Source organism: Xenopus tropicalis, chromosome 3 (assembly GCF_000004195.4).
Source record: "Xenopus tropicalis strain Nigerian chromosome 3, UCB_Xtro_10.0, whole genome shotgun sequence".
NCBI classification, from domain to species: domain Eukaryota; kingdom Metazoa; phylum Chordata; class Amphibia; order Anura; family Pipidae; genus Xenopus; species Xenopus tropicalis.
This window is the reverse complement of record NC_030679.2, coordinates 9330167-9344632: the sequence shown is the minus strand read 5'-3', so window position 1 is coordinate 9344632 and position 14466 is coordinate 9330167. Positions and strand designations below refer to the sequence as shown.

Genomic DNA, 14466 nt, shown 5'->3' with positions numbered 1-14466 from the left:
CAGCTACTTTTTCACGGCTACTAAACGCCAGAAAATCCCCTGCCATAGACAATACTGAGAATTGCCTCTGCTAAAACACATGTTAAAGACAGTTATCAGTAAATGATCAGCATTGTCTGTTTTAGTAGCAACGACAAGTAGCTGCTACTAATAGCTCTCTGTGTCTTCACCCTTAGGGTAAAGACACATGGAGCTACTAGTAGCAGCTACTTTTTTACGGGTACTAAATGCCAAAAAATCCCCTGCCATAGACAATAATGAGAATTGCCTCCGCTAAAACACACTTAGAGACAATTATCAATAAATGATCAGCATTGTCTATTTTAGTAGCCGCTACAATTAGCTGCTACTAGTAGTTCCATGCGTCTTCACCCTTAGGTAGGATGGGAAATCCAGCCAAGGACTATATAATGCCGTCGATGGTCTTAGGTTTGGGGGGGGTGGGGGGTTCCACCCCCCCTACAAATAAACTGATTGAGGTTAGGGAAGGGAGAATTAAGACATGGATCCTTGCGTTTGATTGACAAGTGATGTCATGTGACATGGACTTGGGGGTGTCTTTGGGGGTGCTGTCAGAGCTTGAAAGGGTCAAATTCCTTTCTGCTATGGTGAGCTCTGTGGTTTGGGTGCACACAAATATATATATATATATATATATATATATATATATATATATATATATATATATATATATATAATGTGTGTGTGTGTATATAAATATATATGTGTGTATATATATATATATATATATATATATATATATATATATATATGTGTGTGTGTATATATATATATATATATATATATATATATATGTGTTTCATTAGCCCCTCTTGGTCTGTTGTGTCCAATATAAAATATTCCTGACTTGGGACAGAAAGCACTACAAAATGAGAGTAAAGATATGACAATTGCATGTTATAATAACTCAGACCCCTGCCTCTAAAGCCTCCGAAGTCTCCTCCTTAGGGTGAAGACACACAGAGCTACTAGTAGCCGCTACTTTTTCACGGCTACTAAACTCCTGAAAATCCCCTGCCATAGACAATACTGAGAATTGCCTCTGCTAAAACACACATAGAGACAGTTATCAGTAAATGATCAGCATTGTCTGCTTTAGTAGCCACGACAAGTAGCTGCTACTAGTAGCTCTGTGTGCCCTTAATCCCCTGCTTATCCACAGATTACAGTATGTAAATACTCCACTGTATTTGGGTAATGGGGCATATGACTGGGCATGGCCAGAACGTACCTGATAAAAGGGCCTCTTAGATTGCTGCCTCTTGGGTAATTTAAGACAAGGGGCAACATTTCCTACTGGTCTTGTATAGCAATTAATCACCTGGCTATGGTTGCATGTCATGAGTAAACAAACATCTGGTTGCTATGGGATACTAGACCACACATTGCACCTTTTGTTACAGACTAGACTGAGATTTAAACCTTTGCAGTAAGATTAGCCGTACTTAATTAAGGATTGAGTGTTCGCTATACATTGTTTAGTGGGTAACGTGATGCCCTGTGGGATTGTGGCATATACTTACTGTATCTGGGCAACAGGCCATTGTGGTTACAGCATCCAATGTGCCCCAGCTGCCTCCGGGCAGAGCCAATAGATGGGTTTGTACGAATATATATATTTATTTCAGCTGAAATCTGTATAATTTCACAGATCACTCCTTTAACCAAAGCCGGGCATTCAGCGACTGAGTTCTGTTCGGCTCTATAAATATCTGTGGGTCACATTACATGCACATTGTGTACAGTATACGGCTTTTAGCCCCCCTCGGAGGCTCGCTCTGCCTATTTTAGTATGAACGGCGGTTACACACATTCCTGAAAGTAAAAAGCTGTAGGACGCTGAATGCTTTCAGCTTGGGGTCATAGGGTTCTGCTATGGTTCTGCCCTGGTTCTTTGGAGCATGATCAGTATTACAAGCTGGCAGCGGTTTTGGGCAATGGTGCTAGTAACAGTGGCACGGTCTGGTAAAGGCAAGCTGCTGATTGGTCGATAAGAATGAATAAATGTAATCAATTAAGGAAAAAAGTTATTAGTACCATTATTCATTCACCGGATCACTATATCAATTGTTTACGTAAGTTCCTGTGCTAGTGGAGCTTACAATCTAATTTCCCTGTCACAGTCAGTTCTATCTGGATCTAATTAAGTGACTGAAGAAGGGACCAGAAGGAAACCCACCAAACACAGGGAGACCATACATACTCTATATATAGTGTCCTGCTCAGAATTGGACCTATGACCCTACCTCAGCTAACTGCTGTACTAAGCATGTAAACGGCTACTATGGAACATTCTTACCATATTTCTTTCTTCCCTCTCTCTCCCTGGAAAAGGGACTCTGTGGTGTGTGTATAGACTGTGAGCAAACTTAGGGGACTGTTCCTGCTTAGCTGTGCTTTGTACAGGCTACAGGCACATTTAGGGGGCTGTCCCTGCTGAATTGTGCTTAGTACAGGGGAATCCCTATGCTGCCATAGTTTTATGGTATCTCTATGTACAGGCTATGAGCAAACTTAGGGGGCTGTTCCTGCTGAATTGTGCTTAGTACAGGGGAATCCCTATACTGCCATAGTTTTATGGTATCTCGCTGTACAGGCTATGAGCAAACTTAGGGGGCTGTTCCTGCTGAATTGTGCTTAGTACAGGGGAATCCCTATGTGCCATAGTTTTATGGTATCTCTCTGTACAGGCTATGAGCAAACTTAGGGGGCTGTTCCTGCTGAATTGTGCTTAGTACAGGGGAATCCCTATTTGCCATAGTTTTATGGTATCTCTCTGTACAGGCTATGAGAAAACTTAGGGGGCTGTTCCTGCTGAATTGTGCTTAGTACAGGGGAATCCCTATGCTGCCATAGTTTTATGGTATCTCTCTGTACAGGCTATGAGCAAACTTAGGGGGCTGTTCCTGCTGAATTGTGCTTAGAACAGGGGAATCCCTATGCTGCCATAGTTTTATGGTATCTCTCTGTACAGGCTATGAGCAAACTTAGGGGGCTGTTCCTGCTGAATTGTGCTTAGTACAGGGGAATCCCTATGCTGCCATAGTTTTATGGTATCTCTCTGTACAGGCTATGAGCAAACTTAGGGGGCTGTTCCTGCTGAATTGTGCTTAGTACAGGGGAATCCCTATGCTGCTATAGTTTTATGGTATCTCTCTGTACAGGCTATGAGCAAACTTAGTGGGCTGTTCCTGCTGAATTGTGCTTAGTACAGGGGAATCCCTATGTGCCATAGTTTTATGGTATCTCTCTGTACAGGCTATGAGCAAACTTAGGGGGCTGTTCCTGCTGAATTGTGCTTAGTACAGGGGAATCCTTATGCTGCCATAGTTTTATGGGATCTCTCTGTACAGGCTATGAGCAAACTTAGGGGGCTGTTCCTACTGAATTGTGCTTAGTATAGGGGAATCCATATGCTGCCATAGTTTTATGGTATCTCTCTGTACAGGCTATGAGAAAACTTAGGGGGCTGTTCCTGCTGAATTGTACCACAGCACTAGCAACTACACCCCCTCTGCTTGGCTTATTGTCTGTATAGAGACATGTTCTGACTCCTGCAGCAGGAATAGTTGCCCTTTAATACCGTATGAATGAGAATGTACCAGACTACGGACTTTGTACTCGCCGTATCTCTTGCCTCATATCTGGTGATCGCGGCTGGTGATAACGTCACATTTAAGTCGATGAAAACGTCAGAATTATCCCGATGGGTTTATATTCGTAACTAGCACTGCGAGATTGCCAGGGGCCCATGGAAAGTTACCAGTATTATTTAATTTGGATTTTGCTGATGGCTTGTTTGGTTATAACCGGATATCTGCTCCTGATTGGATAAGCTGTGCCCTGTACCACCAGTTGGTTAATCAGCCTTGTGTGTCCTTGCTCATTAATGCCCCACACTTGTTTTTTTTTTTTCTTTGCATTTTAAAGGAGAACTTTAGAATAAATACGTCCTATGATCCCAGGGGGCGGCCTTTAATTCTTAAAATGGCAAGTTTTCTAGGGGCTGCTTTTGTAAGTAATTGTTAAAAAGGTTTAATTTCTGGTGTCTTTAAGCTCCTCGGTACAGAAGCAACCGGACCTTGTCTCACTGGCAATTCCATTGTTTGTTTGGGCATACTTGCCCTTGCCTGTTCGGCAGGATCTTGGTTTTGAGGTTAGGCCTTGTACCAAAGGACCAGAAAGAGATTCATAAATGAATGGCTACGGCCTGCCTTTGTCCCTCTCCTCCAGCTGTGTATAGGCAGGGCTGCACTTCATGGAATACCATGCCCCTGGGATTTCACTTCTGGCCTGGCAACAACTGCCGAGTTACACTATGTTCCTGCATGAATACAAGTGTTGTCTTGGTTAGGGGAACCTTGTATTCAAGATTAATAAATCTAAAAAACGTTTCTATCTGTGTATACAGATAGCTAGAATCTCAGCCATAAAGCAGGGCAGGACTGCTGCTTACAATGAGGGGATCAGATAGGATCTGTGCCACTGTGACAGAATGCTCTGTTATACAGATAGCTAGAATCTCAGCCATAAAGCAGGGCAGGACTGCTGCTTACAATGGGGGGATCAGATAGGATCTGTGCCACTGTGACAGAATGCTCTGTTATACAGATAGCTAGAATCTCAGCCATAAAGCAGGGCAGGACTGCTGCTTACAATGAGGGGATCAGATAGGATCTGTGCCACTGTGACAGAATGCTCTGTTATACAGATAGCTAGAATCTCAGCCATAAAGCAGGGCAGGACTGCTGCTTACAATGGGGGGGTCAGATAGGATCTGTGCCACTGTGACAGAATGCTCTGTTATACAGATAGCTAGAATCTCAGCCATAAAGCAGGGCAGGGCTGCTGCTTACAATGGGGGGGATCAGATAGGATCTGTGCCACTGTAACAGAATGCTCTGTTATACAGATAGCTAGAATCTCAGCCATAAAGCAGGGCAGGACTGCTGCTTACAATGGGGGGATCAGATAGGATCTGTGCCACTGTGACAGAATGCTCTGTTATACAGATAGCTAGAATCTCAGCCATAAAGCAGGCAAAGACTGCTGCTTACAATGGGGGGGATCAGATAGGATCTGTGCCACTGTAACAGAATGCTCTGTTATACAGATAGCTAGAATCTCAGCCATAAAGCAGGGCACGACTGCTGCTTACAATGGGGGGGATCAGATAGGATCTGTGCCACTGTGACAGAATGCTCTGTTATACAGATAGCTAGAATCTCAGCCATAAAGCAGGGCAGGACTGCTGCTTACAATGGGGGGGATCAGATAGGATCTGTGCCACTGTGAGAGAATGCTCTGTTATACAGATAGCTAGAATCTCAGCCATAAAGCAGGGCAGGACTGCTGCTTACAATGGGGGGATCAGATAGGATCTGTGCCACTGTGACAGAATGCTCTGTTATACAGATAGCTAGAATCTCAGCCATAAAGCAGGCAAAGACTGCTGTGTGCAGTCAGTGTCAGAGTTTCTTGTATTTCGTGCTCCGCTTTATTAGACTTTTCACATTGTTTCCCTTGAACTCTATCCAGAGATGCGTTGCAATTGTTGACATGACAGATGTTATATGAGGTTCTTGTTTCCTTTATCAGCAGAGAGTCCAGTCCTAGTAACTGATAGTGCCAGAGGGTGTGTTTCCCTTATCATCGGAGGCTTTTCTTTATAAGTGTTTGATACTCGCAGCTCAGATCAGTGGAGAGGGAGCCGCACACGTTAGCAGCTGGCTGGATTTCTCTGCCCAATATGGCCGACAATTCTCCCAGTAGGTTCCAGAGTTCCAGTCCTTATTGTACCTTTTGTAGCTGCTTTAGGAATCTATTGTGCCCAGGAGAACTCCCGTCGTTTGGGTTAAAGAATATCCGAATCGGGTTCTGATAAAGTTCTGTTCTTTTGCTTGCAGCTATTTCCTGTGACACCGGCTGCTCGTGGAGAGGGGCTTCCAACACAGACGAATCTCACCATCCCATGAACACACAAGAAAACGAGCAAGAGGGGTGCAGCACCGGACCCGAGTCTGTCCTGCGGCTGCGCAAAGGACACATGCCAGTCACTTCTGAGGACACAGACTCTCAGCATGAACAGTTCGACCACTTGTGCCCCCTCTTGGCGGACCCCCCTCCGTGTCCTGCACAAGATAATGTGAGTACCAGCTTCACTTGCCTTTTGTTCATTATAAGGGTGAAGACACACGGAGCTACTAGTAGCAGCTACTTTTTCACGGTTACTTAACTCCAGAAAATACCTTGCCATAGACAATACTGAGAATTGGCTCTGCTAAAAGGCACGTAGAGACAATTATCAGTAAATGATCAGCATTGTCTGTTTTAGTAGCCACGACAAGGAGCTCTGTGTGTCTTCACCCTAGCCAGTTTCTGCTAGTGTTTCAGGAGTCTGAACCAGCACTGCAAAGAATAGAAACAACCTGACATGGCTTTCAATAACAATTTCACCCCTTAGGGTAAAGACACACAGAGCTACTAGTAGCAGCTACTTGTCATAGCTACTAAAACAGACAATGCTGATCATTTACTGATAACTGTCTCTACAAGTGTTTTAGCAGAGGCAATTCTTAGTATTGTCTATGGCAGGGGGTTTTCTGGTGTTTAGTAGCTGTGACATGTAGCTGCTACTAAGTAGCTCCTTGTGTCTTTGCCCTTAGGGCTCTGGCACACGGGGGAGATTACATGTAAGTCGCCGGCGGGATGGCAGACGCGGGGGGGACGATTTGCGCGAAATCGCGCCGCCGCGTCTGCCATCCCGCCGGCGACTTACATGTTCGCCGGTGGGATGGCAGGGGTAGGCAACTCGGGGAGATTAGTCGCCCGCGAACAGGGAGTTAATCGCGGGCGACTAATCTCCCCCGTGTGCCAGAGCCCTTAGGGTGAAGATACACGGAGCTACTAGTAGCTGCTACTTTTTCACAGCTACTACACTCCAGAAAATACCCTGGCATAGATAATACTGAGAATTGCCTCTACTAAAACACACGTAGAGACAGTTATCAGTAAATGATCAGCATTGTCTATTTTAGTAGCCACAAGAAGTAGCTGCTAGTAGTTCTGTGTGTCTTCACCCTAAAGGGATAGGATTTTTGGAAGCGGGCAGCTCCAGCTGAAGATTCACAGCCGCCAGCAATTTTGCTTTCATGTCCTCCTCCCCATCTCGTTAGGCAATTTAATTGAATAATTAGTGCATATAACCGTCATGAATGTTCCCTAGAATTGTGACTGGGGCTGATGTTTTAGGGTGAAGACACATGGAGCTACTAGGAGCAGCTACAGAAATAGACAATGCTGATCATTTACTGATAACTGTCTCTATATGTGTTTTAGCAGAGGCAATTCTCAGTATTGTCTATGGCAGGGGATTTTCTGGAGTTTAGTAGCCGTGAAAAAGTAGCTGCTACTAGTAGCTCTGTGGGTCTTCACCCTAAGGGGATAGGATTTTTGGAAGCGAGCAGATTCACAGCCGCCAGCATTTTTGCTTTCATGTTCTCCTCCCCATCTCGTTAGGCAATTTAATTGAATAATTAGTGCACATAACCGCCATGCATGTTCCTTGGAATTGTGACTGGGGCTGATGTTTTAATCTGAAGCGCGTGGTGTGGGGTTATGGCCTGTCTCTGCCTGAATGCCAGTCCCTTGTTCTCGTGTCCCGTGGCCCAGCTCAGTGGACATACTGTGCCGCCCATTGTTCTTCGGCCATGCAGTCTTATGTTGTTGTGCAAACACTGACACAGGGTTGGGAATAGACTGTGTTTTGAGAACATTTAGCCAGTTCCCTGCAGGCTTCCCAGATGAGCCGGTGTCATGCGTTCGGCTAAAGGGGAACTCCACCCAAATCCTGTTGCATAATGAAAGCAAATGTGATTCTAAGCAACTTTCCAGTATACATTCCTTGTACATTTCCAATGGTTACTGGTAAACATAATTGCCTTTCAAATCAGTATCTGTCTGTTTCTGCTGCCTACACCACGTTCTTATAGAACCGACTTCTGCGACAGTGCTTCAAGAGTCAGAACCAAACTGGTTAAACAGATTGTTACTTTTTATTCCTTTTCTTTCTATTCAGCTCATCTCCTATTCATATACCAGTCTCTCATTCAAACCAATGCATGGTTGCTAAGGTAATTTGAACCATAGCAACCATATAATGGAGCACTGCTGAACATAAAGTAAAATTATTTTAACACAGACAATAAAAAATGAAGACCAATTGCAAATTACCTTAGAATATTACACTCTCGAACCCTTGAACGTTTTTAATTGAATGCATGCTGGAAATTTTGTATTTGAGAGGTTTGGATAGGAAGCTGGGAGGGGACAGAGTTCTCAGCTGAATTCCCAGAGGGCACTGTAGAAAGGTGAGGAGCAAAGGTGACTTCGAGGAAAATACAGAGATAAGGGTCCAGCAAGGTGAGTCACACTGATATACACAGTTTATCTGTGGCCAATGAGCTCAATGGGTGTGAGGGAAAAATGAAAGCAGGGTTCATGGGCAAAGAGAAGGTTACAAAAGTCCATGCAGGGAAAGCTGAGAGCATGTATGGGAAACCTGCCTGTACAAATCTTACTGCACTCAAACTCCCATGATGTTCATTGGCAGCCAATAAATGAGAAGGGGAAATCACTGGGGGAGGGGGGGCAGTTGTTAGGCACACTCCAATGGCACTAGCTTGCATTATATGGTTGCTAGGGTTCAAATTACCTTAGCAACCACGCATTGGTTCGAATGAGAGACTGGAATATGAATAGGAGATGAGCTGAATAGAAAGATAAGGAATAAAGAGTAACAATTCCCCTAGTCTAGTGCTTCTCTTCTTCAAAAAAGAACTTATTTCAAGCCAAATGGGTTTAGTATTGGCACCTGCATATGATCCTGTTTAGGTCTTTGTATCCTATACCCCATGTTACCAGTCCTTTTGTGCTGTGCTGGGTAGCAGACTGGTAGCCCTGGTAATGCTTATCCCCCCCTCCCAATTGTCTAAGTGGCGCTAATTATCCCCCATTCAGTGTCATGCAAATGTCTGTGAGCTGATTCGCTGTCAGATTCCCAGTTCCCATTTAAATTGGCTCGCGAGCCCGAGGCTTAAAGCCCTCCATCTAGTGAACGTGATTTGAAATTAGAGTGGCGTTTGTAAACCTAATCCAGTGTTACAGGCTGGAACGTGCAGCGCGAGGGATGTGTGCCTCCATCTTTAGCAGTCACGGGGTTGCTGGGAAAAATAGAACATTTGCATATGTCATATGGCCCCTTAGGTGGTGTTGAACTACAACTCCCAGCACCTCATGACAACAGACTAAAGCTCTGCTGCCTTTACAAAGGGTCAGGGGCATGTAGAAATGTTAATATAAAAAAAAAAGCTTGTTGTGCCGGGCCAAGGGAATCAATTTCCAGTTGGACGCATCACTTCCTGCGGTGCCTGTGGTTCAGCTTCGGCACCTGGAACAATGAATGCATAAGTAAAATGCACTTTAGTCTGTAAATATTGACATTATATTACCAACCCACAGCAGCCAATGAGAGATTGGCACTCATTAAGTTTGGCTCCTCCTCAGCAGTTTATTGACCAATGCATGGAGGCCTCCCAACAACATGGCTCTATATTTAGCAGATATTTATTGGGCAGATCGTGTTGGTCCTCATCCAACAGTAGACCCAGAGGACCAACCAGTCTGGCCCAGCAAAGCGTGGCCAAATCGGCCGAATGAGCTTTAGGGTGAAGACACACGGAGCTACTAGTAGCAGCTACTTGTCGTGGTTACTAAGATAGACAATGCTGATCATTAGTATTTTCTGGAGTTTAGTAGCTGTGAAAATGTAGCTGCTACTAGTAGCTCTGTGTGTCTTCACCCTTAGGGCGAAGACACACGGGGCGATAAGTTGCGGCGACTAATCCGCGAGGAAGCAAATGCGTGCTCGAATTGTCCGAATTACGGAAAGGCCATCTCCCATTGACTCCATTTTAATCTAATCGCGGCGAGTTTCCACCCATTGAACTTAATGGTAATTAGATTAAAATGGAGTCAATGGGAGATGGCCTTTCTATAATTTGGAACTTTCTGGATAATGGGTTTCCCCTGGATAAGGGGTCCAATACCTGTACATCGGACTCTCAGCAGGGCATGATACTAAACACGGAGTGGGGGGGAGTTTGGTGCCCACCTAGACTACTAAGTGTTCCAGCATGGCTTTGGCCAAGACTTGGTGACAATGGGGACCGGCGGTCAAGTGACTTTCTCATGCACTGTCACATGGGCGACTGCTGATTAGCATTGTGTTTTTCGCACATAGAGGCTGCATTGTGCGGCTGCAATATATGAATAGGAAGCAATGGCACAGAATTTTCCCCATTGGCCTCCTATTGTCCCAATGAGACATACAGGCTAAATGGGAAAAATAAGTGCTACTTCCCCTTTAAGGGATACAGTTAAAACCCTTATACCTTGTGCCAAATTATCCTTACGCCGGTTCCCAGACCATCCTGTGACCGGATTTGTATGGAGGCCTTATCCTTCTCTGACCCCATCAAGGTGATCCGCAGTCACATGACAAGGTCTGACCCTGAAAGTCCAGATAATAATAATAGCGTTATAATAAAGTCAATGTCACACAGCTTCGTGCGGTGCCCCCCCCCGCCCCGCCAAGGAATTTGACTTTCAACCAATCTTAGATTTAGTATCATGGCTCCTCGTTATAAAGCAATAAAGGATGATAATAATTATGGGCCGGTTCCTGCCAGAACGGCACGGATCATTCCAAGAAATAGAATTCACTAAACTGATATGGTGTTCTTTTGGTTCTGAGGAATCGGGGATCTTATTGTCATAAGTCACTAAGAGCGGCCATGTTTGCCAGATGTCTGTAAAACAGCACCCCTAGTGGTGAAACATATCCTAAAAAGCTGCAGAGAATGCTAAAAAGCAGTATGGCAGCGCTAGGGTCCCCAGTTCGATTTGGACCAGGGCAGTTCCTTGTATGATGCTATAGGCTTACCATAGATTGCCAGTTGGGCTTAATTTTATTTAATAGTTTTTGAATTGTTTGCCTTCTTCTTTTGCCTCTTTCTGTCTTTTATATGGTGGACACTGACCCCGGGCAATCAGATTCACTGTGGGTATTGGTCATTTTTATTGCTTCTCATTATGTTCCGCTCCTATTATTATATTCATTATCAAGGCTGTTGTTCAAACAGCCAGGTTGCTAGGATGAATTGGACCCTAGCAACCAAATAGCTGTTGAAATTCCAGAGTGGATAGCTGCTGAGCACAAAGCTATGAAGACCGCCTAAATGGCTGATATTCACATCATTGCTGGGTCCCATTAAAGGGGTGGTTGATCTTTAAGTTAACTATAGCAATAGGTTATTGCTCCTGGGCAAACTTACTGCCTTTTTATTACATACCCCCTTTAGAATCTTATAGAATGGCTAATTCAAAGCCCCTTTTCAATTGGTCTTCATTATTTATTTTTTTTATAGTTTTCTTTTGATTATTTGCCTTGTTCTTCTGGCTCTTTCCGACAAATGTGGGGTCACTGACCCCAGCAGCACAAAACCATTGCTCAGTGAGGCTACAATGTAATTGTTGTTGTTACTTTTTATTACTTATTTTTTCTATTCAATTCCTTACCTATTCATCAGTCTCTCATCATACCGCTCCCTGGTTGCTAAAGGTCCCCATACACGGGCAGATCCGCTCGCTTGGTGATGTCGCCAAGTGAGCGGATCTTTTCCTGATATCCCCACCTATGGGTGGGCGATATCGGGAGAATCCAGGATCGAATTGTAACGATGGGTATAGCAAAAGTCGGTCCAGGGACCGCATCAACGAGCCGATTCGGTCCCCGATCCAATTAGATTGTATGTAGAATGTAACCTGCCCGATCGAGATCTGCCCGATTTCAGGCCAGATATCAGTCGGGCAGGCCAGTCGTTAGTGCCCCTACACGGGCCGATTTTGGCAGCTACAATCAGCCCGTGTGTGGCCACCCTAAGTGCACAAGCAAGCCATATAAAGAGACCTTAGTATCTCATCTTCATGCAGCTGCTTTATGCGTCTGTGTGCGGCTCTGCTGCGCTGGGAAAATTATCTTATAAAGCAGTTTAATGATAGGCAGAGTTGCCCTTGATTGGAGCCACGTGCTGATTCAGCCTTTTTTACATTGTGTAATTAGGCCTCAAAAGGAGCGACCAGTACCCTCAGGTTCTGTTATTGTACAGTACCAGGGTCTTAAAGGGAAAGGAATCCCAAAATAAATGGTGGTCTTTTTCAGGAGTAGCATTTGCCACTAGCGCCCACATGTGCCATTGCCCTTTGTGTTACACTGCCAGTCCCTTGGGGCACAGGCTTACGTTTCTACTTCCTATATATATATGTTATAGTATAGTGTTATAGTATAGTGTTATAGTATAGTGTTATAGTATAGTATAGTGTTATAGTATAGTATAGTGTTATAGTATAGTGTTATAGTATAGTGTTATAGTATAGTGTTATAGTATAGTATAGTGTTATAGTATAGTGTTATAGTATAGTGTTATAGTATAGTATAGTGTTATAGTATAGTATAGTATAGTATAGTATAGTGTTATAGTATAGTGTTATAGTATAGTGTTATAGTATAGTGTTATAGTATAGTATAGTGTTATAGTATAGTGTTATAGTATAGTGTTATAGTATAGTGTTATAGTATAGTGTTATAACCCTCTAACAGGAAAATAGATGGCAGGAGTGACCTCTTATTGTTGGGGTAATCTGAACAACGCAATAAATAGAACTCTTCATGGCAGTGAAGACTCCCTACCTTTGCTCATAAAGCTATGGCAGCATAGGGATTCCCCTGTACTAAGCACAATTCAGCAGGAACAGCCCACTAAGTTTGCTCATAGCCTGTACAGAGAGATACTATAAAACTATGGCACATAGGGATTCCCCTGTACTAAGCACAATTCAGCAGGAACAGCCCACTAAGTTTGCTCATAGCCTGTACAGAGAGATACTATAAAACTATGGCAGCATAGGGATTCCCCTGTACTAAGCACACTTCAGCAGGAACAGCCCCCTAAGTTTGCTCATAGCCTGTACAGAGAGATACCATAAAACTATGGCAGCATAGGGATTCCCCTGTACTAAGCACAATTCAGCAGGAACAGCCCCCTAAGTTTGCTCATAGCCTGTACAGAGAGATACTATAAAACTATGGCAGCATAGGGATTCCCCTGTACTAAGCACAATTCAGCAGGAACAGCCCCCTAAGTTTGCCCATAGCTTGTACAGAGAGATCCCATAAAACTATGGCACATAGGGATTCCCCTGTACTAAGCACAATTCAACAGGAACAGCCCCCTATTTATAGCTTGTTCAGAAATACACAATGTAAACATTTAAACATAGTAATTCCCATGCCCAATTCCTTGCCCTTCGATAAAGCCAGTCGCTTTTATAATTACGGCTATTTCTGGTATCGTTTTGAACCTAGACAGAACAAATTGCAGAAAATTATAACTTTTACATGTTCCCATGGGTGCCCACAAATCCACGTTCCCTTGTGTAACCTCACTGATACTCTAATCCACATGTCTCAGGCTAAGCCTTTCGGCCTTAAAGGGACACATACGCCTTTATTGCTGTGGCAGAGGAGCCGGCGGAGGTGGTAATTACTTAAATATTAATAAGTGTAACAATGGGCAAGTAATTGCAGGTGCCTTATTAAAGTAATAAAGCGCTGCCTTTGCTGTAATGATATTAACGAGCGGCTGCTATTGGATCCCGGGCAACATGAGAGGGCACCGTTGCTAGGTATCAAGTTACCTAGAGATGTGAAGGAGCCGGCTGGGCTATCAGGTGATGGGCACCGTGGGTAAGAGGTGTTTAATTCTCCTTAGCCTCCAGGATTGGGTTTCCCAGTGTAACTTATCTGCACCGAAGCCCAACACGGTACCTAATAATGAGCCGGGCCGGCAGGTCTCAGGTGTAAAGGGGAATTGGATAAAGCCATGACTCAGGTATTCGGCCCCCCACATACCTGCCCTAGGGCCCAGCGGATAACTTAGATAAGCACTTCTGCCTGTTACCATGCAACGACTGGGGGTTATTATCCTGAATGTACAGCATACATCATATTTAATATAGACTTCTGCTACATTGTGTCAGGAGTCGGAACATAGATCAAAAGCTGCTTTCAATAGCATCTACATTTCATTAAAGAAACTGTTATCGGGGATATCCAAACAGCTGCCCTAGGGCCCAGCGGATAACTTAGATAAGCACTTATGCCTCTTACTGTGCAATGACTGGGGGTTATTATCCTGAATGTACAGCATACATCACCATCATATTTAATATAGACCTGCTACATTGTGTCGGCAGTTGGAACATGTATGTATGTATGTATGTATAACTTTATTTATAAAGCGCCACAAGGGTACACAGCGCTGTACA

General features: G+C 44.1%; 1 protein-coding gene across 3 annotated transcripts in view; it reads left to right on the top strand.

Annotated features, from left to right (window-relative positions):
* The window catches only part of adipor2 (adiponectin receptor 2), a 59912-nt gene that overhangs the window by 7533 nt on the left and 37913 nt on the right, over positions 1–14466 (top strand). For 2 of the 3 annotated variants that reach the window (XM_031898612.1, XM_031898611.1), the window contains exon 2: positions 5928–6166. In XM_031898612.1, coding sequence (XP_031754472.1) covers positions 5993–6166 — 174 coding nt within the window. In that variant the 5' untranslated portion in view covers positions 5928–5992. Of the gene's footprint in view, positions 1–5667; positions 5790–5927; positions 6167–14466 lie in introns of those variants that run through there. The other variant, XM_031898610.1, reaches the window with a different exon arrangement.